The 25,974-nt window shown below is 44.7% G+C and overlaps 1 protein-coding gene across 1 annotated transcript in view; it reads right to left on the bottom strand.

Annotated features, from left to right (window-relative positions):
• Positions 1–25,974, bottom strand: part of TTC12 (tetratricopeptide repeat domain 12) — a 146,549-nt gene that overhangs the window by 97,920 nt on the left and 22,655 nt on the right. Inside the window, exons 4-5 of the mRNA XM_044278447.1 lie at positions 25,804–25,822; positions 22,416–22,493 (exon numbers count right to left, since the gene is read on the bottom strand). Of these exons, the coding sequence (XP_044134382.1) occupies positions 22,416–22,493; positions 25,804–25,822 (97 nt within the window). The remainder of the gene's footprint in view (positions 1–22,415; positions 22,494–25,803; positions 25,823–25,974) is intronic.

Genomic DNA, 25,974 nt, shown 5'->3' with positions numbered 1-25,974 from the left:
GCAGGAAATGGGCTACAGGTGCCGCATTCCCCAGGTCAAGCCACTTTTGAACCAGAAACAGCGGCAGAAGTGCCTGACCTGGGCTACAGAGAGCACTGGACTGTTGCTCAGTGGTCCAAAGTACTTTTTTCGGATGAAAGCAAATTTTGCATGTCATTCGGAAATCAAGGTGCCAGAGTCTGGAGGAAGACTGGGGAGAGGGAAATGCCAAAATGCCTGAAGTCCAGTGTCAAGTACCCACAGTCAGTGATGGTCTGGGATGCCATGTCAGCTGCTGGTGTTGGTCCACTGTGTTTTATCAAGGGCAGGGTCAATGCAGCTAGCTATCAGGAGATTTTGGAGCACTTCATGCTTCCATCTGCTGAAAAGCTTTATGGAGATGAAGATTTCATTTTTCAGCACGACCTGGCACCTGCTCACAGTGCCAAAACCACTGGTAAATGGTTTACTGACCATGGTATTACTGTGCTCAATTGGCCTGCCAACTCTCCTGACCTGAACCCCATAGAGAATCTGTGGGATATTGGGAAGAGAAAGTTGAGAGACGCAAGACCCAACACTCTGGATGAGCTTAAGGCCGCTATCGAAGCATCCTGGTCCTCCATAACACCTCAGCAGTGCCACAGGCTGATTGCCTCCATGCCACGCCGCATTGAAGCAGTCATTTCTGCAAAAGGATTCCCGACCAAGTATTGAGTGCATAACTGAACATAATTATTTGAAGGTTGACTTTTTTTGTATTAAAAACACTTTTCTTTTATTGGTCGGATGAAATATGCTAATTTTTTGAGATAGGAAATTTGGGTTTTCATGAGCTGTATGCCAAAATCATCAATATTAAAACAATAAAAGGCTTGAACTACTTCAGTTGGTGTGTAATGAATCTAAAATATATGAAAGTCTAATGTTTATCAGTACATTACAGAAAATAATGAACTTTATCACAATATACTAATTTTTTGAGAAGGACCTGTATATGCAGATACCCGCTGGCTCACTGCTAGAGGGTTAATGTCTGGTTTACTGCTAGAGGGTGAATACCAAGTTCATTACTAAGTGGTTAAAGTGTTCACTGTGATACAGAATATTATCCATACACTATTTTGGTGATACCCAGTTTGGTGATCTCATCAAATGGCCGCAGAACTCTGCATGGGTTGCGCATAAGCATATGTGTAATTTTGTCCTGTTTCAGCGCGCTCAGCAGATTGGCACCATTGTCGCACACCACTTTACCAAATATCAAATTGAGCAGGGTTAGCCACTGATCGGCCTGTGACCACAGAGCTGAAGCAGTTCAGGACTGATGTGGCTCTTGGCTTTCAGACACAAAAGCCGCAGCACAGCATGACAACGTATCACCTGGCACGTCGAATAGGTTCTGGGGAGCTTGGGGGGGTGCAGTGAAAGAGACGGTAGCAATGAAAAAAGGAGGAATCAGCCAAGGAGGAGACGGAGGATGGAGTAGGAGGAGGAGGAGAAGAAGAGGCAGGCCTACATGCAATCCGTGGCGGTTACACCAAATCCACACGGGTGCCACGGGTTACATGCTTGACGGCCGTCAGAAGGTTCACCCAGTGGGCAGTAAAAGTTATGTACTGTACCTTCCCTGCCCGTGTTTGCTAGTGTCACGGCTGAGGATGGGGATAACCCTCAGCCGTGTGATGCCAGAAGATGTTAGGCTGCTCGGCCAGGACAACAGGATTAGGGAGCAGGTCACCTCCTAAAGCGTCCCTAACCTGACCCTAACTCCTAGCTGCATGGGCCGACCTTGAAGGTAGGAGGGCCCATACTCAGGAACCTCGGATCCCTAACTCACCCTCCGACCGGTCCCTGAACTAGGAGTCAAGGTAAGACGGCCTGTTCCTTCTGGACACGGAGGAACAGGGGTCTCACTGGCCAAGCTACAAGGAATGGGGAAACACATACGACATACAGATATGACAGGCGAACTACTAGTTCCACACATACCTGTCACAGCCACGCTGACTGGAACCCATGCATGCACTACTAATGTCCACAGAACAACTAGAGGACACAGCACCCATAACACACAGGAGACCAGGACATCCGTAGTTGCAATAAACAGAGACAAAAGGAAAACATCAACTGAACATCAAGACATAAACCTCACAGATAAACCTATGACCACAAGGGTGGCCCCCACTGGCAGGTGATATACACAGGAGGCTGCTCCAGCTAAGCATGGCTGAAGCAACCCACTGACACATGCCAAACACTGAGGCTTTATAGGCCTAAGAGGCCACACCCACACAGACACGCCCAGTGTCTCACACACACAGAAAGGGAGTTAACCCTTCCAACACCAGGGAAGGTAGTGAAGCCGCACAAAGGGAAAAGCACACAAACACACTCACCTGTTACCGCCGGCAACAGCATGCGTGGCAACCGTGTCCTGAAGAACAGCCACACAAACACACGTTGCCAAGGGCAACCGCACGCATGCGGCACCGCACCGCACCTGAGGCAAACCACTAAGTGCCCCCAGCTGCGGTTGACACAACACCAAACCGCGGGCAACTGCATGCGGCTCCCAAGGAGTCATGACCATTACCAAGGGTCATGACAGCTAGACTACGTGTCTGTGGTGAGATGTATCTTGGCACTGACACTGTGTGCCAGAGATATATTAACTTGCTGCTGAACATGGCCATATAGTTCAGGGATGCTCTTCTGGGAGATATATTTCCTTCCGGGGACCCTCCATTGTAGTGTGCCAAAGGCCACACATTTTCTAAAGGCCTCTGAGTCCACCAATTTAAATGGCAGTAGTTGGCGGGCTAGCAGTTCCGACAAGCCAGCGGTCAGCCATTGGGCATGAGGATTATCCGGCGTCATCATTTTTTTACGCTCGAACATTTGGGCCACAGAAGCCTGCCTTGTGCCAGATGAACGTGACGATGGCACAGTGGAAGGTGGAGTAAACGACAAATGGGAGGAGAGAGGAGAATGAGAAAGAGAAGAGATTGGACATGGAACGCTGGGAGTGTGGCTTTGTGGTTTCTGACGGCATTGCTCCCACTGGGCTCAGTGATGTGAAGCCAGGTGCCTTCTTAAGGCGGTCGTGCCTAGGTGAGTGTTGGGCCTACCGCGACTTATGTGTTGACAGAACAGGCTGCAGATGGCAACACTATTATCAGCAGCTGACACGTTAAAAAAACCAAATTACGTACCGGTAATTCCCTTTTCATGAATCCTCCATGACGGCATACCATGAGAGATGACCCGCCTCCAACCAGGTAGGGACAGGAAGTATAAATTTGACCCTCCTCCGGCTCCTTCTCAGTGTCTTTCTGGATCGACAGCCTAGAGAGTGTTCTTTCGAATCTTTTTCCATTTATACCCTTTTTTATTTTATTTTTATTTGCACACCATCACACACACCATCACCTATGTGTAGGCCTATCATATTCTTATGAACGTATATACTTTATATATATATTTTTTATATTTATTTTATTATTTTATATAGATATATATATATATATATATATATTTATTTATTTATTTTTTCGGGTGGGAAACCCCTATGCCGTCATGGAGGATTCATGAAAAGGGAATTACCGGTACGTAATTTGGTTTTTCCCTTTCATCCTCCATGACGGCATACCATGAGATATAACATATTAACAACTTAGGGGGGGGGATTATAGCCTGAAGGACTTTCCTCCCAAAGGCTAGATCTTGACCTGCCTTAACATGGATTCTGTAATGTTTGATAAAAGTATTTGGGCTAGACCAAGTGGCCGCCCTACAGATTTGCTCTAGTGAAGCGTTAGCCCTCTCTGCCCAAGAGGCAGAAACTGATCTCGTAGAATGGGCTGTAAAGGCTTCAGGAGGTGATTTCCCTAGCACTTTATCTGAATCTGAGATCGCTGTTTTAATCAATCTGGAATAGTATTTTTTGTCGCTCTCTGCCCTTTATTTGTGCCAAGAAACTGAACAAACAAGGAGTCAGTCTTTCTGAAAGCCTTCGTGGCCTCTAAATATATAAGCACTGCTCTCCGCACATCCAATTTATGAAACCTCTCCTCCCCTTCTGTTTTCGGGTTTTCACAAAACGAGGGAACCAATATTTCTTCTTGCCTGTGGAAATTAGACACAACTTTGGGAAGGAAGGAGTTATCCAATTTAAACGTAATTCTATCTGAAGAAATAACACAGAAAGGTTCATTAATTTTCAGGGCCTGGATTTCACTAACCCTGCGGGCTAATGTAATTGCTACTAAGAACAGGGTTTTCAGTGTTATATATTTTACAGAGACCGATGATGAGGGTTCAAAGGGGCTTTCTATTAAGCCCGATAAACTACATTAAGATCCCAGGGGGGAGTCATAGCTTTCAATGACGGTCTCAGTCTATCTGCCCCTTTAAGGAATCTGACAACCCAAGAATGATTGGTAATTTTTTTCACTAAGGGCCGATATGTGAACCCTCAGAGTATTGGGACGAAGACCTTTCTCCAGCCCAGATTGTAAGAAACCTAGAACTGAAAAGGACTGAAAATTTTTCAGGGGATACTTTCTCTTTTATACACCAGGTATTAAAGGCTCTCCAAACTTTATTATAGATCTTTGAGGTTGTCTCCTTTCTACTAGCCGACATAGTATTGATGACAGGATCTGTCAGGCCTTTAGCTTTTAAGATAAACCTTTCAGGTTCCAAGCTGCCAAATGCAGCTTTTCCACCTCGGGATGGAGAAGTGGACCCTGCGACAACAAATCCTGATCCCAAGGAAGGATCCATGGACTTTGGATGGACATGATCTTCAAAAGAGGAAACCATGATTTTTTGGGCCATAAGGGGGCTATCAAAATAACATGAGCCCTGTCTTGCCTTATCTTCTTTATCACTCGAGACATTAGTTGCAGGGGGGAAGGCCTAAGCTAGATGGAAATTCAATTTTATTGAAAAAGCATCTATGCCTTCGCTTTTGCCTCTTGGATTGAGGGAAAGGAAACGACCTACTTTTGCGTTTGTGGCTGATGCCAAGAGGTCTATTTGGGGAACCCCCCACTTTTGGGTTATTTGGAGAAAAACTTCTTCCTTCAAACTCCATTCTGTTCGACATATTTTGACCCTGCTTAGGAAGTCTGCTTTTACATTTAAGCTTCCTTTTAAATGGACTGCTGAAAGGGATCTTATATTTCCTTCTGCCCAGGAAAATTTTTTTTCTGTTATTTGGCTCAGACATTGGCTTCTTGTTCCACCTTGATGGTTTAAATACGTTACCACTGTTGTGTTTTCTGATCTTATTTGGACATCTTTTCCTTCTATGTATTGACTCGCCACTTTTATAGTCTCCCAAACTGCCATCAATTCCTTTTGGTTTGAGGACCAAGTCTTCTGGTGGTCTGCCAGGCCCCTTGGAAATAGTGATGAGAGTAATGCACTCCCCACCCCCAAGGACTTGCATCTGTAGTGATGAACACCTGTTCCTCCGAATTCCATGGAATTCCCTGGCATAGGTGACTTACTTGTTTCCACCACAGAAGACTCTGGTTTAACGTAAAGGGAATCAGAACTGTTTGTTCCAATGAACTTTGGTTTCTGTCCCAGCAGGCTAATATCCACTGTTGCTGAGTTCGAGAGTGGAACTGAGCCCACTTTACTGCAGGGATGCAAGAGGTCAAGGTCCCTTGTAGTCTCATAGCTTCTCGTATCGAACAAGATGGATGACTCTGAAACCTTGAGACCTTTTCTACCACTCCAGAGACTTTTTGCTCTGTAAGAGACGTCCTCTGACGAGTGGTGTCCAGGGAGAGACCCAAGAAAATTATTTCCTGGGACGGGACTGGCTTTGATTTTTCCCAATTTATTAGCCATCCTGCTAGATACAGCGTCTGGCAGGTCACTAAGAGATTGTTCCCCAGTGACTGTTTTGACTCGCCTACTATCAGTAGGTCGTCTAGATACGGAATAATCAGGATGTTCCTCCTTCTCAAGTGGGCCACCAGCTCTAGCATCACCTTTGTGAAGACCCTGGGGGCCGAGGTTATCCCAAAAGGGTAATACCTGGAACTGAAAGTGGAGCAGATCTTTCCCCAAATAAACCGCTATCTGCAGGAATTTTTTGGGACTGTTTGCATACCGGAATATGGTAGTATGCGTCTCTTAAGTCTAGGGAGGCTAAGAAGTCTCCCTTTTCCAGCAGATTCACGGTTGATCTTATTGTTTCCATTTTGAATTTGTTGTACTGTATGAACTTGTTTAAGTTTTTTAGGTTTATTATTAACCGAAATTTCCCGTCTGGTTTTTTTACTAGAAAAACGGTTGAATAATATCCCTGACCTTTTTGAGAATAGGGAACCGGAATTATGGCTTTTTGAGCCAGTAGCTTCCGAATCCCTTCTTCCAGATTTGTTTGGAGAACAGCTGTTTTTTTTTTTTTTTTTTTTTTTTGAATGGGAGTTACCCTGAAAATATTTGAGGGAGGAGGAAGACGGAAAACTATTTTGTAGCCTTCTGATATTGTATTTAAGACCCAAGGGTTTGTTGACTTTGCTTGAAAGGGGGTCCCTTTTTTTTAACCCTCCGAAAGGGAAATTTCCTTTTCCCGGAATCTCTGGGAAAGGTCTACTTTGAATCGGAAGCCTTTTCTAGGATGGCCTCTAAATCTTCTCCAAACAACAAATTACCATGAAAAGGTAAGGTACATAACTTTAATTTTGAACTGACCTCACCTGACCAAGACTTTAACCAGAGGGACCTTCTTGCCACGACCGCTAACCCAGATGCCTTTGCAGCTATCCTGACAGATTCCGCAGTGGAATCTGATAGGAAATCCACAGCTTTAATTAAGAGCGGAAAGGAATCTTTTAGATCACCATATGTATTTCCGCTTTTCAGTCAGGATTCTAACTGCGTGAGCCATTTCTTTAGTGATCTGGATACTGAAGTTGCAGCTAGGTTTGGTTTGAACAGGGCCGCACAAGCTTCCCATGTCTTTTTGAGGGTCTGATCCGTCTTTTTATCCATGGGTCAAATGGTAAGGCGTTTGGACCCTTCACTAATTTAGATAGGGAAACGTCTATCTTAGGACAGGTAGTTAAAAGAGCTTCATCTTCACTAGAAAAGGGGAGCCGTCGCCTTATTGTCTTAGGAATGAATAGTTTCCTATCCGGGGATCTCTATACCCTTTTAATTAGATCGTGCATGTTTTTATGTACCGGAAAGCCTCGGTTAGACCTCTGCTCAAATCCACTGAACATCTCGTCATGGACTGGTCTACAGATTTTTCTGAATCCGAACCAGAATCTTCAGCCTGATTCTGAATCCCCCTCGCTGGTCCCTGCGCCTGTTTGGAGCAGGAAGGGATTAATGAGGTATCTGACATAGCAGCCCTGATTTCTTCCCTAATTGTGTTTTTAAGTTCTTCTTTTAGGGACGGAACTAAATCCTTAGAAATGTTGTCAGTGCATTTTTTTACATACTTTCCTAGTAGAGGAATCAGAAAGTTTAACAAAACAGAGACTGCACTTTTTTGCCCTCTGACTAGATTTTTCTTTCTGAGCACTCTCTTTCTCTGACACACATACAGAAAGAAAGAAAATACATAAGGGTTAACTTAACAGAATATACTGCCTTTACCCTTGTCCTGGCGACATTACTCACTGGTACGGATCCCTGAGTGGTCTCCATATTTCACCTGGATCCAGCATGATTTTAGGGTAAGAAGCCAGCTCACTGTTCCCCCTTAAAAAGCTTTACCTTAAGACCTCAGATCAGAGGACGACCTCCGTCATAATCCTGCGCGATTTTGAATCTCCCGCCGCCGCCGGCATGCGATCCACCGCCCGGAAGTGCTCTCAGGCCCCATACCGGAAGTAAGCCTGTGGAACGCTTCGTGGAACGCATGGAGCGCGTCCACTTCCGGTGACGACACTGTGAGCGCCGGCCATGCCGGATCGCAGTGTGGAGTTTAGCAACCGACCGGAGGGACTCCCTGAGTGTCCGGCCCACGTGGACCTGTCTGCCCGCGCTAGCAGCAGGTAAGAGACAGGTCTTTCAGAGCCCGTTTTCCCCAACTAGGGTCCGGACTCTGCTGCCTCCTCACATGGTAATCCTCTTCTTTCTTCATGGTCGGCGACCATAAGGGAAAAACCTATCTCCTACCTGGAGGGACAGGAAGACACTGAGGAGGAGCCGGAGGAGGGTCAAATTTATACTTCCTGTCCCTACCTGGTTGGAGGCGGGTCATCTCTCATGGTATGCCGTCATGGAGGATGAAAGGGAAAAAGCCCACACTGCTTGTGAGAGTGCAAGATGTGACCGTGCATAGTGGATGGCTTGCTTCAGATCCATTTGCAGTCTGCTTTTTGCCTCCTGTGCACTGCGAGTTCTGCCTGCATCTCCTCCTTCTCCTCCCTATCTGCTGCTCCGTCTCTCTCTCTAAACTCCCCTCCTCTTCCTCTCTTGTGGGCACCCAGGTGACGTCCATTGATACGTCATCATCATCACCTTCACCACCACTGACATTAGAGATCTCAGAGTAGGCAGCAACAGCGGGGACCACCCTCCTTGGGCTGACATGGGTACTGTCGTCAGACCGCTGGTTGGCAGCCATTGCTACCTCCTCTTCCTCATCCGATGCCAAGAATGGCTGCGCATCGGTAAAGTCTTGCAAAGAATGGGAAAATAATTCCTCTGACTCGAGTGGAGGGGCTATGGTGGGGGTGCTGGTGGTGGTGGTGTCTTTGGGGGTGCACACAGCAGAGAGTGAGGAGGGTGCAGAAAAAGAAGATGAGGAGGGTGCATAAGTGGACAGAGTGAGACACTCAACCAACTCTGGTGCACCCTTTGAAGTTATTGCACGCGCCTTCTCCAACTTCCCACTTAGGCTCCGGCCTGGTGCACCTGCCCGACCCCTACCATCCCTGCAGAACGCTCTGCCTCTTCCTCTGCCTGTCATTTTCTAAATGGCCCTCTGACTAAGTCCATAGAGAAGAGCAGTATTTGTGGAAGAAGGTACATCGCAGTCCTCAATCAGTATTTGGTGGAACAAGGTATATAGCAATAGCACCCCTCAATTCGTACTATTACTCTTTTCCCCCCTCTCCAGCGGGTGGTGGAACTCTGGAACTACAGAGGACTGTGAGTTGTATCATTTCATATGAACTGTGATTCTTTGTGTTTACCCGCTGAAGTAAGCAATCATTTGTTAAGGCTGTGTTGAACAAAATAAAAAGACTATTGTTTAAATGACACCTGAAGTCACTGTTTGAGCTGATCCCCACAATACGCAAGTAACTATGTGTGGTAACCATGTATACCTCACCAAACGAACAAGACCACACTTAAAGTACAGATACATTACTTATTACAATATGTAAAATTGGACAAGCAGTAAATGGACAAGACAAATTACAACATGAAAAACAGTTAAGCGCTATGGACGATAATGGTCCTGTCAGACCCGGGGTCTGCACAATTATCTCTACAATTTCCATTTGTTTACATAGATGGGGCAATATTACAATAAGATAATATTTATCCAGATACAAATTTCATTGAAGACTTCACTTGGCACTATGCCTTATAAGTATGTGTCGTGCCCTGCCCCGTGAGAGGCCTGAGAAGATCTGACAGACTTGCTACACGTGATTCTATCTGACAGATTATTCTGTTTCTCTTTGTTGTGGTTTTGGGCAGGATCCCACTTCCCCACAGATTCTGCTCATCAGCTACTTAGTGGTGCTATTTACACCCGCCTCTCACTATAGCCCTTGTGGTTTATATTTGCTTCTGGAGTTCTCAGCTGGTGTTTGGTGGATCGCCTGCTCCCCGTCCATCTTAAGCTAAGTCCTACTCCTTCCCTTTTGTTGTGTGTTCTGGCTAGGCCTCAGGAAGACTTTGGTTCCTGCACCTTGCGCTAGGAACCGATTGTCTTATCTCCTGCTCCCTAGATAAGGGTTTGTTTCAGCTAGGCTTAGGTTCCAGTGCATGAGCACTTCCACCCTAAAGATTTGCTCATGTTGTCAGCAGTCAGGGAAAGGCTCAGGGATTGTCAGGTGGTAACCTTTCCCTGTTCCCTAGCTTTGGGGCCTAGCCTGGTGTTTTGTTTCTTTTGTTGTATTTGGTTTGCTTCCCTTCCCTCACCTACGCCCATACCGTAATTTTTTTCCCTTGCTCTGTGCAAAATGGAAGCTGTTGATGCACTGGTGGATCTCATGCAGGGATTGTCTTTGGAGGTTGCTGACCTCCGCAATTTGGTTGCACTGTGTCAGAGATCCCTGGCGTCTGGCGCCGCTGGTGGGAACCAGGTCAGTCTTGAACCTAGGGTCGCTCTCCCAGATAGGTTTTCTGGGGGAAGTGATAGCTTTGTTCAGTTCTGGGAATCTTGTAGATTGTATTTTCGTCTATGTCCGATCTCATCTGGAGACGAAAATCAAAGAGTGGGGATTATAATTTCTCTGCTAAAAGGTGATGCTCAGTCTTGTGCTTTTTCTCTGCCGATCGGTTCTCAGTCCCTCCGATCGGTGGATGAATTTTTCAGAGCCCTGGGCCTGATTTACGATGATCCAGACCGGGTCTCTCTGGCTGAATCTAAGCTGCGTAGCTTGAGTCAGGGAGACCGTTCTGCTAAGTCTCATTGTGCTGAATTTAGAAGATGGGCTACTGACTCGGAGTGGAATGACCCAGCACTCCATAGTCAGCTCTGTCAGGGGCTGTCTGAGAGACTAAAAGATGTCCTTGCATTTCATGAAAACCCTGATTCTTTGGAGGCGGCCATGTTCCTAGCCATATGGTGCAAGGTTCCCCTTAACCAGGATGCACTATCATGTGGTGAAACTGTCCCTCCTGTCCCTCGGGGCACAGTGACACTTGAACCTGTGCCTGGGGATGAGCCTATGCAGTTAGGTCAAGTCTCTCCTTGTCCTGGTAATAGGAACTCTAGAGGTCAGAGAAGTTTCTGTTTCTTCTGTGGTAAAGAAGAACATTTCATTAATGTGTGTCCTTTTAGCAAGCCTCAAAGTGGAGAAAAAAAAATGGGGGTTCCTTCCAATAAAACGAGTTCCATTACCCTTGGTAGCTTGCATGGGGAGTCAGAAAAGGCATATTTGTATTCTACCTGCAGTACCCGATTTCTCCTGTCTGCCATGGTAGCGTAGTGGTGCAGGCTCTAACCTTGTTGATTATCACTTTGTTCATAGTCATGGTTTTATAACAAGCGCATTAAGCAAAGGGATATCAGTGTTTGCTATTGATTCCGCTACTCTCTCACAAAAGTATCTAACTCATATTGTGCAGGATATTTATTTGAGGGTGGGTGATTCTCATGTTGAGTCAATTTCTTGTTTTGTACTGAAACATAATCCGACCATTGATTGGCAAACTAGACAAACCAGTAATTGGAGTGATTTTTGTATGGACAACTGTCTCGGCGCATCTATTTCTGTGGTATCCACTAAGGTGTTACCTTCATTTCTTTCTGATTTTGCTGACGTATTCTCTTAGGGTGGATATCAGGAGTTGCCCACTCACCGAGAGTATGATTGTCCGATCAATCTTATTCCTGGAGCTAAATTTCCCAAATCTCGGCTATATAATCTTTCCCAACCCGAAAGAGTAGCTATGCGGGAGTATATTGCCGAGAGTTTGACAAAAGGTCATATTAGACCATCTAAGTCACCTATGGCAGCTGGCTTCCTTTTTGTTAAAAAAAAAAAACGGGACCCTTAGACCATGTCTAGATTTCCGGGAACTGAATCTCACATAAGTGATCCTTATCCTCTTCCCTTGATCCCGGATTTATTTGATCAGATTGTTGGAGCCAAGGTATTTTCTAAGTTGGATTTAAGAGGGGCTTATAATCTGATAAGAATCAGGGAAGGGGATGAATGGAAGACTGCCTTTAATACCCCGGAGGGCCACTTTGAGAATCTGGTCATGCCCTTTCATTTGGCTAATGCCCCTGCAGTCTTCCAGCACTTTATCAATGACATTTTTTATTATTTGGAGGGGAGGTTTGTTGTTATTTACCTCGATGACATACTAATTTACTCACCCAATATGGAGACTCATCAGGATCATTTAAGACAAGTATTATTGATCCTTCGGGAGAATACATTGTATGCTAAATTAGAGAAATTGTGTTTGCTGTCCAGGAGCTGCAGTTTCTGGGTTACTTACTTTCTGCCTCACGTTTTCGCATTGAATCCTGAAAAGGTCAGTGCGGTACTGGAATGGGATCGGCGGGAGAATCAGAAAGCTCTGATGCGGTTTTTGGGTTTTACTACTTACTACAGAAAATGTATCCTGAATTAGTCCACTATTGTCAAGCCTTTGACTGATATGATTAGGAAGGGTGTGGACTGCTCAGTCTGGTCGTAAAAAGCATTACAGGCTTTTTCTGCTATAAAGGAATGTTTTGCTTATGTTCCCATTCTGATGCAACCCGAGGTGTCTCAACCCTTCATTGTGGAGGTTGATGCGTCAGAAGATGGAAGTCGGAGCAGTTTTGTCGCAGGGTCCCTCTCCTAGCAAATGGCGCCCGTGTGCTTTTTTTCAAAGAAACTCTCTGCTGCCAAAAAATATTATGATGTTGGGAATAGAGAGTTGCTGGCCATTAAATTGGTCTTTGAGGAATGGCATCATTGGCTAGAAGGAGCGATTAATCCGATTACGGTAATTACTGACCATAAGAATCTGGCCTACCTGCAATCAGAAAAAGCATTTGAACCCTAGGCAGGCATTGTTTTTTACCAGATTAAATTTTGTGGTCACCTATCGCCCTAGGGTAAAAAACATTAAAGCGGTTGCTTTGTCACGTAGCTTTCCTGGGGCGTGGAATTCCTGCTCCGATTTTGGCTGATTGGGTGGTGGTATCCGCTCTTTATCCCGAACTGGAGGCGGAAGTGTTGGGGGCTCAAGGTGAGGCACCTGATTCCTGTCCTTCAGGGAAGTTGTTTGTTCCTTCTGAACTTCGACACAAGGTGTTTAAGGAACATCATGATACTGTCCTTGCGGGACACCCTAGGAGTAGATCCACCGTGGATCTTATTTCCCGGAGATTCTGGTGGCCAGGGTTACATAAAAGTGTGGAGGGCTATGTAGCAGCTTGTGAGACCTATGCACGTGCTAAGGTGGCTCATACTCGGCCTTCAGGATATCTTCTTCCTTTGTCCATCCCTTCTCGTTCGTGGATGCATTTGTCCATAAACTTCATCACTGATTTACAGAGTTCCTTTGGGAAAACTGTGATTTTGGTGGTGGTGGACCGCTTCAGTAAGATGGCTCACTTTGTACCATTGTTAGGTCTGCCCAATGCTAAAACACTCGCTCAGGTGTTTGTTGATAAAATTGTGAAATTACACGGCATCCCCTCTGATGTGTTGTCTGATAAGAGGATGCAATTTGTTTCCAGGTTTTGGAAGGCGTTTTGTTCTCGTCTGGGAATTCAGTTGTCTTTCTCGTCGGCTTTCCATCCTCAGTCGAATGGACACCACCTGGAGACCACCACTACCACCACAGCCACCACAGTCGCTTCACTTGATCCCTCAGAGGAGTTATTTACACATCAGTTGGATGAAATTAGTGATGCACAACCATTATTGCCAGAAGATGTAGATAACAGGGATATGTCTCAGTCAGGCAGCATTACACACATGGACGTACAGTGTGATGATGATGTTGTACCCGCTGCTGCTTCCTTTGCTGAGCTGACAGAAACAAGTGAAGTGGTTGATGATGACAATGTGTCCGTGGATGCCACGTGGGTGCCTGCCTGAAGAGAAGAAGAAGAGGTGGAAAGTTCAGAAGGGGAGGCAGAGAGAAGGAGGAGACGAGTTGGAAGCAGGGGGAGGTGGTCGCAAGGAGCTAGTGGCACAGCATGTATCGGCACCCGGGGTCAGCCAAACAGCACGCCAATCAACGCATGCTGTTGCCACCAACAGAATGCCATCATTGCAAAGCTCAGCAGTGTGGCATTTTTTTATGTGTCTGCCTCTAATAACAGCAATGCCATTTGCAACCTGTGCCAAAAGAAACTGAGTCGTGGGAAGTCCAACACCCACCTCGGTACAACTGCTTTGCGAAAGCACATGATCTCACATCACAAACGCCAATGGGATCAACACATGAGTACAAGCAGCACACAAACTCAAATCCACCATCCTCCTCCTGGTCCAGCATCTTCAGCCACGTCAACCACTGCTGTCCTCCTTGCCCCCTCTCAACCACCCACCACTCCGCCTCTCACCTTCAGCAGTTCCATCTCATCTGCCCACAGTCAGGTGTCTGTAAAGAAAATGTTTGAGTGTAAGAAGCCAATGTCAAAGAGTCACCCCCTTGCCCGGCATCTGACAGCTGGCTTGACGGAACTCTTAGCCCGCCAGCTTTTACCATACCAGCTGGTGGAGTCTGAGGCCTTCAAAATTTGTCGCTATTGGGACACCACAGTGGAAGGTACCCGGATGAATTTCTTTTTCAAAAAAGGCAATCTCAAACCTCTACTCAGTGATTGAAAAGGAAGTCATGGCATCTCTGGCATACAGTGGTGGGGCAAGGGTCCATCTGACCACTGATAGCTGGTCTGCAAAGCACGGTCAGGGCAGGTATATCACCTACACTGCGCATTGGATCAACCTGCTGACGGCTGCCAAGCATGGAATGCGTGGCTCTGCAGCGGAGTTGGTGACACTGCCACCTCCTCTACTCCTCCTACTCCATCCTCTTCCATAACCTCCTCGGCTGAGTCCTCTTCTGCTGTGGCGCCTGGCTGCACATCAACTGAATCCCCCTAGCTCCCCAGGGGCTATTCCACATCCCGGATACGACAGTGTCACGCTGTCTTGGGGTTGACTTGCCTGAAAGCAGAGAGCCACACCGGACCAGCACTCCTGTCTGCCCTGAACGGACAGGTGGGTCAGTGGCTGACCTCGTACCAACTGGAGATCAGCAAAGTGGTGTGTGACAATGGAAGCAATTTGTTGGCGGCATTGAATTTGGGCAAGTTGTCACATGTGCCGTGCATGGCACATGTGTTGAGTCTCATCGTACAACGCTTTGTGTCTAAGTACCCAGGCTTACAGGACGTCTTCAAGCAGGCCAGAAAGGTGTGTGGCCATTTCAGGCGTTCCTACACAGCCATGTCGCACTTTGCAGACATTCAGCGCCGAAACAACATGCCAGTGAGGCGCTTGATTTGCAACAGCACGACACGTTGGAATTCAACACTCCTAATGTTCGACCACCTGCTCCAACAAGAAAAAGCCGTCAATGAGTATTTGTATGACCGGGGTGCTAGGACAGCCTCTGCGGAGCTGGGAATTTTTTTGCCATGTTACTGGACGCTCATGCGCAATGCCTGTAGGCTCATGCGTCCTTTTGAGGAGGTGACAAACCTAGTCAGTCGCACCAAAGGCACCATCAGCGACCTCATCCCATTTGTTTTCTACCTGGAGCGTGCCCTGCGAAGAGTGCTGGATCAGGCTGTAGATGAGCGTGAAGAGGAAGAGTTGTGGTCACCATCGCCACCAGAAACAGCCTTGTCATCATCGCTTGCCGGACCTGCGGCAACGCTGGAAGAGGAGTATGAGGAAGAGGAGTCAGAGGAGTCAGAGGAGGAATGTGGCTTTGAGGAGGACGAAGACGAACCACAGCAGGCATCCCAATGTGCTCGTTGTTGTCACCTATCTGGGACCCGTGGTGTTGTACGTGGCTGGGGGGGGGAGAACAGACCGTCAATGACATCAGTGAGGACGAGGAACGGGAAATGAGTAGCTCGGCATCCAACCTTGTGCAAATGGGGTCTTTCATGCTGTCATGTCTGTTGAGGGACCCTCGTATAAAATGGATGAAGGAGAACGACCTGTACTGGGTGGCCACGCTACTAGACCCCCGGTATAAGCAGAAAGTGGCGGAAATGTTACCAAATTACCAAAAGTCTGAAAGGATGCAGCAGTTCAAAACCAAACTAAAAAATATGCTTTACACAGCACAACAGAGGCAGAGGTGAAAGTAATCCTCCTCCTACCACGACCACAGCGGCAAGGACAGGGCGCTTTACAGATGTGTTGTTGATTGAGGACATGCGGAGCATTTTCAGTCCTACACAGTGGCCACAGCCCTTCGGGATCCAGCCTTAGAGAACGACTCGACCGACAGGTAGCAGACTACCTCACCTTAACTGCAGATATCGACATTCTGAGGAGCGATGAACCCCTTGACTACTGGGTGTGCAGGCTTGACCTGTGGCCTGAACTATTCCAGTTTGCGATAGAACTTCTGGCCTGCCCCACTTCAAGTGTCCTGTCAGAAAGGACCTTCAGTGCAGCAGGAGGCATTGTCACTGACAAAAGAAGTCGCCTCGGTCAAAAAAGTGTTGATTACCTCACCTTCATTAAGATGAATGAGGCATGGATCCTGAAGGGACTGACAGTGGGGGATACGTTTGACTAACAAAAGGCCTGATGACATGCCTTGGCCTCAAAATGGTCCCCATGCTGCTGTATTTAATGTCTGCATACCGGAGGACTTTCGTGAATTCTCCGCCACCAACTAGGGTTCAAGCCGCAATGTTTTAGTCCCCTCTCTGCCTGGAGAACATCAATTTTTCCAGCCACTGCTAAAGCAGCGGCTGCAACAATACCTAGTTTTTTTCTGGCCTCTAGTGCTACACTGTGGCTGCAAAAACAAAACAAAAAAAAAGGCACATACATGTGTCAATTCCCCTTCGTGATCGGTACCTTGTTGTGGTGAAGGGGCTTGCGTATCACAATGAAGAGATCATCAACTCTATGAGTGTGTTGGCAATGTTGCCACACCCCAGATAAGGCCATTGCTTCATTATGATCAGACTAAAAGCGATCGGCTGGAAGATTTTTCATCGATAAAACATTATTTTCTATCTTTTTATTTTTTTTAAGTTGTATGGGTTTTTAATACATAAAATTAAAAAAATCATAATAAAGTCTCTTAATAGTTTATTAGAAATAATGCAGACAATTTAAAAAATCCCCATCAATTCCAATACAAAGCAAGTACAGGGCTCAGAACAAAATTATTTCAGGATGTCGTTAATTCGACAATGATTAATCAATTCGACACACGTCCCCGGATAGGTGGACGTAACAGGGATTAAACTAATAGGAATAGTACTAGTTAAGACACCACTCATGTAGGGTGTCACAGCACATTGCTCTGTGCACGCGCAGTGCCCCAACTTGGGAGTAAGAGGACCGACCAAGCTGCTTTTTCCATCTCCCGGTTCCTAAAATCAATTCAGTTTGGTGTATCAGAGTTTGGTCTGTCACTGTGAAGGCAGTCGAAGGTACCCGGCCTAAATTTTTTTTTCACAAAAAGCAATCCCCCTGATATGGGACGTAACAGGGATTAAACTGATGAGAATAGTACTACAGAAAATAGCACTCATATCGTGTGTGACAGTAAATTGCACGGCGCAGACGCAGTGACCGTGGCGTGGATTTAAACAAAGGGGAGGGAACCAGCGTTTTTTTAAACATCTCCCTGTTCGAAAAATCAATTCAATTCACCTTGCGGGGACCCTTGGTGTTGTACGTGGCTGGGTGGAGGAAGAAACCTTCAATGACATCAATGGGACATGGCTAGCTTGGTATCCAACCTTGTGCAAATGTGAAGTTTGCGGTTGGGCAAATGGACTGTTTGCGGTTGTTTGCGGTGCATTAAAAGGGGAGTTTGGTCTGCCAATGTCTGTGAAGCGGGCGTAAACCTTACACTACCTGATCGATACAACATCATACCTGATCGTATACACACACTGGATGTTTTAAACCACGTTGTTCAAAAAAAAAATGGATTGTTAGGTGATTTATGACCTTTATGGATTAAAATCCAACTCTGCGTCAACTATGTAATTTTCCATGGCAGTTTTGCCATGGATCCCCCTCCGGCATGCCACAGTCCAGGTGTTAGTCCCCTTGAAACAACTTTTCTATCACTACTGTGGCTAGAAAGAGTCCCTGTGGGTTTTAAAATTCGCCTGCCTATTGAAGTCAATGGCGGTTCGCCTGTTCGCGAACATTTGCAGAAATTTGCATTCGCGAATGGAAAATTTTATGTTCGCGACATCTCTAGTTGTAATTTGTTTTGTCCATTTACTGCTTGTCCAATTTTACATAATGTAATAAAGAATATATTAGTATTTTAAGTGTGGTCTTCGTTTGGTGAGGGTTGCTTGGTAGTGTTACAAACTCAGGGGCCTTTCAGAACATGTGAATTTGAGGGTTTTATATCAAAGGGGGAACATAACATATGCACTTACTGTACAACTTTTCAGTTTTTATTTATCTTTTAAGCAACTTTGTTGCCCTATTTTTTCAGGTTCATTATGTAAATTCTAAATTAAAGTGTATTTAATTCCAGGTTTTAATGCAACAAAGCAGGAAAAACACAAGTTACTGGAGGTTAAAGTGTGTCTGTATTATAAATCTGAGCTAATGTGCTAGGGTTGTATCAGTTGGGCCGCATAACACCATGAACACAGGTCCCACTTCATTTGAGTTTTAGTAACAAGAGTCTTTTTTTGTTTTTGCTTTCCAATTTAAATCTCACATTATCACATTTTAAGCCAGTTGTCTCCTCTTGGTTTGTGATTAGATTTATTATCTCTGTTCTTCAAAGGCAAATAGCAATCATTGAAAACTTTTCTCATTTTGCTTGGAGTCTCTCTTCTAAAGTAGGATGTAATATCTAATTAACTTTCACAACGACTTGTCTTCTGTGATCTTTTTTTAACAACTTAAAGTGATATCTAGATTTTCAGGCAAGAGATGGGTTTCTTAATCATCACATACTTTGAAAATTAATTATAAAAAAAAAAAAGATAAGTTTGAGAAATATGTTTTTCAATTATTTTAATAGGGATTATACAACCTGAAAATCCTTGTCTTAGGTTTGATGTTAAGGAGCACTTGAAGACATTTTTATAGAGAAAAAAATGTCTATGATCTGAATCACACTGGCCATGCAATTCTCTCCTGACATGTCTGCTTTAGTAACTCCTTGCACTCCCCACGAAATAACAATTTGCATCTATTCTTATGACTTTATGTTGCGCCTTTCCTCTATTATGCCTACCAGACATTTAATTTGGGTGTTAGCCTTTGGGGGTGAGTCCCTGCACAGTCTGACATCCAATCAATGCTGATTCTGATAGAGTAGCCCCCTTAGTGTCCTCCTCCCAATAGTGATGTTTTATTAAATTATTGAAAGTATTATTCACCTAGTCCGGTTCTCACACTGAAGAAAGCACATCATCCCCCATGTTGTGCTGTCTCCAGCTTAGAGCAGAAGTTTTGATTATATTCCTTCAAAGATCATAGAATGAATAGTAGAGCAGGGAACTAATGGCCTCCTGCTTCAACATTGTATTCAACTGTTAGTCCCCTTTCACACGGGCGAGTATTCCACGCGGATGCGATGCGTGAGTTGAACGCATTTCACCCGCACTGAATACCGACCCATTCATTTCTATGGGACTGTTCACATGAGCTGTGATTTTCACGCATCACTTATGCGTTGCGTGAAAATCGCAGCATGCTCCTCTTTGTGCGTTGCAGTGCGATAATCCACGCAACGCAGGCCCCATAGAAGTGAATGGGGTTGCGTGAAAATGGTTATAAGATGAGATAAAAATATACTGGGCACTCACACTATAAGTAGAACCATGTGATTGAAGCGATAAGCCTAATATTGAATTGATAGATTTATTAACACAACCATACGTTTGATATATATGAATTAAAATATCCCCACAATTGAGCGCTTACAACTACTACATATACTACTTGGCCGACCTAAAAATTAATAGAATAGATACCTAAAATAGTGGATTATTAAACATCAGTGCGACCACAATATAACTTATCCTGCGGCTAAAAACCCTTGATCGCATTTAATAATATAATAACATAAGAGCCATAAAATTGTTGCCAGTATTAACTAGATAAAGGATTGGGATTCGCTGTTTGGGACAAAGTTACTGAGTCTCTGAAAGTCCACTTCACAATGAGTGTTTAAAGCGGCGTCCCGCTCTTACTCCCTGTTCGGTGATTACTTTTGCAGTCTTCCACTGCTGAAGTTCCGGTTCACTGTGTCTGCAAAAAACTTGCTCCCGGGTTTTGTCTGCCACCGGTCTGTATGGCTCTGGGCACCGCTCCGTACCACTGAAGAGCCGGTGCCCTCCAAGCCTGTAGTTTCCCTGCTTCCACGCTGGATTCTCTCTGCAGTCACGATACTTGATATTCTCGTGCTGCGATCTTAATTGATCAGCGTTCTTAGTAAGTCAGCGTGCCAGGGCCTTCACTGAGGAAGGGGCAACGTCAAGCCCCGAAACGCGTTTGGTCCAAGACCCCCAGTCCACCTACATGAACTTGTGTTGAATATACATCATAATCATCCCAGGCTGATGCTGCAAAAGACCGGAGTATCCTGTAAGTAAAGAGGCCCTGGCACGCTGACTCACTAAGAACGCTGATCAATTAAGATCGCAGCACGAGAATATCAAGTATCGTGACTGCAGAGAGAATCCAGCGTGGAAGCAGGGAAACTACAGGCTTGGAGGGCACCGGCTCTTCAGTGCCCAGAGCCATACAGACCGGTGGCAGACAAAACCTGGGAGCAAGTTTGTTGCAGACACAGTGAACCGGAACTTCAGCAGTGGAAGACTGCAAAAGTAATCACCGAACAGGGAGTAAGAGCGGGACGCCGCTTTAAACACTCATTGTGAAGTGGACTTTCAGAGACTCAGTAACTTTGTCCCAAACAGCAGATCCCAATCCTTTATCTAGTTAATACTGGCAACAATTTTATGTCTCTTATGTTATTATATTATTAAATGCGATCAAGGGTTTTTAGCCGCAGGATAATTTATATTGTGGTCGCACTGATGTTTAATAATCCACTATTTTAGGTATCTATTCTATAAATTTTTAGGTCGGCCAAGTAGTATATGTAGTAGTTGTAAGCGCTCAATTGTGGGGATATTTTAATTCATATATATCAAACGTATGGTTATGTTAATAAATCTATCAATTCAATATTAGGCTTATCGCTTCAATCACATGGTTCTACTTATAGTGTGAGTGCCCAGTATATTTTTATCTCACTGTTAATTTCCTTAAAGGGAGGGGCGAATCCTTTTTACTGCGAGCACCTCCTTCTGTGGATTCATCCACTCCTGTGCGTCTCATAATTGTATCGTTAAAAAAAATATATATATTTAACTCACCTTAATCCACTTGTTCGCGCAGCCGGCATCTCCTTCTGTCTCCTTTGCTGAACAGGACCTGGGGTGAGCATTAATTACATGAACAGGACCTGTGATGACGTCACTCCGGTCATCACATGATCCATCACATGATCTTTTACCATGGTGATGGATCATGTGATGACTGTGACATCACCAAAGGTCCTTGTTGCTACAAAAAGCTAAGATGAAGACAGAAGGAGATGCCGGCTACGCGAGCAAGTGGACTAAGGTGAGTTAAATATATATATTTTTTTTTAACCCTTCCAGTGCAATTTTACTATGCATTCTGTATTCAGAATGCTATTATTTTCCCTTATAACCATGTTATAAGGGAAAATAATACAATCTACAGAACATCGATCCCAAGCCTGAACTTCTGTGAAGAAGTTCGGGTTTGGGTACCAAACACACGCAATTTTTCTCACACGAGTGCAAAACGCATTACAATGTTTTGCACTCGTGCTGAAAAATCGCGGGTGTTCCCGCAATGCACCCGCACATTTTCCCACAACGTCCGTGTGAAAGGGGCCTTATAGTTAAAATCCTGGACTGTCCTACAGGATCCAGGGTGGTTGATAGGCATCCCCACGTATACCTCTGATATGTAACTCCAAACGGGATGGGAGTTTGAGCCATAACAGATTTTTTTCATACAGTAAAGGGATTGCCTCACTTCAGTAAATAGCATTTATTAAGTAGAGGACGTTAATACAAGGCACTTACTAATGTATTGTGACTGTCCATATTGCGTCCTTTGCTTGCTGAATTAATTTTTCCATCACATTATACAGTGCTTGTTTCCTTGTTTGCTTGGTTACGACCACCCTGCAATCCATCAGCAGTGCCCGTGCTTGCACACTATAGGAAAAGGGACCGGCCTTTCTGGTGGCCAGGACTGTGGGAGCACACATAGGCCAGTGCTTTTTCCTATAGTGTGCAAGCACGGCCTCTGCTGATGGGTGGCCATAACCATGGAAACAATAAGTGTGATGGAAAAATGAATCCAGACAGCAAAGGAAGCAATATGGACAATCACAATACATTAGTAAGTGCCTTGTATTAACATCCTCTACATAATAAATCCCAATTGCTGAAGTGAGACAATCCCTTTAACTAAAGTAAATGCCAGCTTCATCTATTTGGATGACTCCTTTCTACTTACCATTTGCGAGTGCCTTATTCTGCTTTCTTTTCTCAGCTCGTTCACTGGCATCTTTTTCCAAAAGAGCAATGAAGCTATCTAGAAAAACAAGCATGAAAGAAATCATTTTGTCTGGGCATGTAATAGTCGATCAAACATTACTGTTCATGCTCATCCATGTGTTGTAATTAGGGATGAGCGAATTGCATTTGGATGAAATAGCTGAAGTCGATTCGCATAATACTTTGTTTGAGTACTGTATGGAGAGAGCACGCCGTACAGTATTAGAATGTATTGGCTCCATTGAGCCGAAGTTACTACTTTGCATAATAACTTCATAAATCAATTTCTACTGAAAAAAATACCTTATATGCAGGGATATATTTTTATATATATTTTTTTAGCGTGGATTCTGTCAAAATCTCAAAGAATAAAGTGGTTGCCTCTGAACTTATACAGCATCACACAGGGACTCGGGGGTCATTTCCCTGGATCTGTGCATCTGGCAATACTGTGTGTATGATGTTTTAAAAGGCTGAATCAAGATTAGAAAACCATGGCTGTTTTCTTCCAAAAACAGTAGCATACCTGTCCACAGGCCGTATGTGACATTGCAGCTCAACCTCATTCATTTCAACAAAGCTGAGCTGCAATACCAGACACCACCCATGGACACGTGAAAGAGAGCCATCATGTTTTTTTAAGGCCTCTTTCACACGGGCGAGTTTTCCGCGCGGGTGCAATGCGTGAGGTGAACGCATTGCACCCGCACTGAATCCAGACCCATTCATTTCTATGGGACTGTGCACATGAGCGGTGATTTTCATGCATCACTTGTGCGTTGCGTGAAAATCGCAACATGCTCTATATTGAATGAATGGGGCTGAAAATCACAAGCATCTGCAAGCAAGTGCGAATGCAGTTGCTAGGAAATGATCGGGATGGGAACCCGATCATTATTATTTTCCCTTATAACATGGTTATAAGGGAAAATAATAGCATTCTGAATACAGAATGCTTAGTAAAATACGGATGGAGCGGTTAAAAATATATTTAACTCACCTCATCTACTTGTTCGCGCTGCCTGGCTTCTCTTCTGTCTTCTTATTTGATGACCTGGGAGGAAAATGACCTTTGGTGATGTCACTGCGCTCATCACATGGTCTGTCACATGATCCATCACCATGGTGGTGGATCATGTGATGGACCATGTGATGAGAGCAGTGACGTCACCAAAGGTCCTTTTCCTCCAAGGTCATCAAAGAAGAAGACAGAAGACGAGCCGGGTAGCACGAACAAGTGGATGAGGTGAGTTTTAAAACACTTTGCACTCGCGCAGAAAAATCGTGCATTTTCCCGCGACGCACCCGCATTCTATCCGGCCCTAACACGTGACGCCCGTGTGAAAGAGGCCTTAATCCTGCACAACCCCTTTAAATACAACTTGTCATCTCTCCTGAAAATATGTGTATTCCCCCATAACGTAGCAATTCTGGAGCATCTTTGTGTTAGAACTGTGTGTTATATGGTTTCTGGAGATTCCTGTCAATTAATACATTTACTGACAACTAGATGTTAACATTCCCCTTTTTAAATGTCACATGTTCCTAGCTATTTTGGCTGTCAGCCTCAGTACTGTAAGTGTAAGACTGTCTATATTGACAAGGAGAATGGCAAAACCCAGTTATCAATGTTTTCACGCATTCTAGGAGGAATAATAGAGGTACATTGCAGAGTTGGGGGGAGGTGCTTCCGAATTTGTATATTTTAGGGCTTTACAATTGTTAGTTACACTGTGGCTGATACTTTGTTGCAACAATGTATTGTCATTTGGTACTTGCGGGTCATTTGGTACTTGCCCGATTTGAACAGTGATACCCCAGATTGCTATGCCATGGAGCCCATTCGGATAACGAAAGACTATGTGAAAGTAAAGACTTTGGCTCCATGGCAATTCTACTGTATTAGTGTAGTCTGAGTGCCATTCACCTAATAATATGCACTCAGACCAGAGCTATCTGGGGATGTGTTATATGTCTATGTTTACTGTAATGGTTGTGACATTTTATGTTTGAATGGTGTTTTTTGTCCTGTTGTCCCCACGTGTATAGTGGCGATCTCCCTTTGTCCTGAGAGATAATTGAATTACTCCTTGGTTGTCTCCGGGGCAGAGAGGAGGAAACCAGGATGCATTGTGGGGATGTATTGTGTCTGTGTGTCCTGAATTGTTGTTTATCTGTCCTGTGTCACAGTCTTCCATCTGGTCCCCCTAGGGGAGTGTCCACCAGATGGGGACCTGCATAAATACGGGCGGATAGCCATCAGTAAAGAGATATTCTGCTTCTTACCCTCAATTCGTGCTTTGACTCGTTTTGTAGAGCATCACTAATCACTAGACCTTGCAAGAGCTCTCTGGATTTCATCTACACTTACAGGAGCATGGATGACTGCTAAAATGAACCTAACAGCGCTTTCTAGAATTCGGGGACAAGGACATCTAAGCGGTCCAACCCTCAGCCAGCCTGAGGCAACCGTAACAACAATTATTTACTAAAACTGATATGTCAGGAAAGCTGACAGGTACTTTGTATCTGAAGCATACCTTCCTAGCTCATTGCATCTTAAAAAAAGATGTACTGCCATACCGTGCCAGGGGAAGCAAGAAACATACAGATAAGCAGAAAAAATGAATCACATGTATTTTTCCATTGCAGAATAGTGTCTTCTCAGGTTTTATAGTATTAGATTTTTTTTCCTATCGGCCATCTACAGTATGACTAGCTGACATATAACAGGCAATATATGTTTTACCATATAATTACTAGACCAGTTGTTAATTGTGTTCAAGACTAAACCCGCAGTAGTGATAATACTGACCTGGCCCCCGCTGCTGGATTCAGTCTGTGTGGCTCCCTGTGCAGCCATGGTTTATTGGTTCATCGGATTAAAATGATATATTTATTTGGTTGATCTGAGGCTCTGTTCCCGAGTTATGATACTATTTCTTAATATGCAGATTAGGCTTTTGGTGCAATTAGGGCTTCACCATTGCTCTTGTTGTACACAAGCTACACTTTTTGGGGGGCCAGCCCCTACTTGGCTGTTTTGATTGATAGAGCCAGACAGTTGCAAAGCAGCCAAGGAGGGGCTGACCATAGAAATGAGTAGAGCTTGGGTGTAACAAGAGCAATGGTGATGACCTTATTGCACTAAAGGACTAATTTGCATATTAAACAAAAAGTATTATAACTCAGGAACGGAGCCTCAGATCAACAAAAGAAAAACAGCTTTTTAATCAGGTGAACTCCAGCTATGTGTCTATGCAAACAGTCTGAGAGGTCACTATTTACACTAAAGGGATAATCCAGGATTTGGGAGAAAAGAAAAACCTTTAGCTAAATGTTCTTACCTTGACCCATCTCAGATTTCTTGATTGCATAAAAGGAAAGGACCGAGAAAGAGACATAAAACAAATCCTGTGAATGCATAAAACAATGATTCCTACCTCTTCCTGTACTCCTAGCGCTACTCCGCCCTCGCTGCATGCAGCTCTGATAATGATTCATAAAGTAATCAGAGA

The sequence above is a fragment of the Bufo gargarizans genome, chromosome 2, assembly GCF_014858855.1.
Source record: "Bufo gargarizans isolate SCDJY-AF-19 chromosome 2, ASM1485885v1, whole genome shotgun sequence".
Classification (NCBI taxonomy): Eukaryota; Metazoa; Chordata; class Amphibia; order Anura; family Bufonidae; genus Bufo; species Bufo gargarizans.
This window is presented reverse-complemented; position numbering and strand designations above follow the sequence as displayed.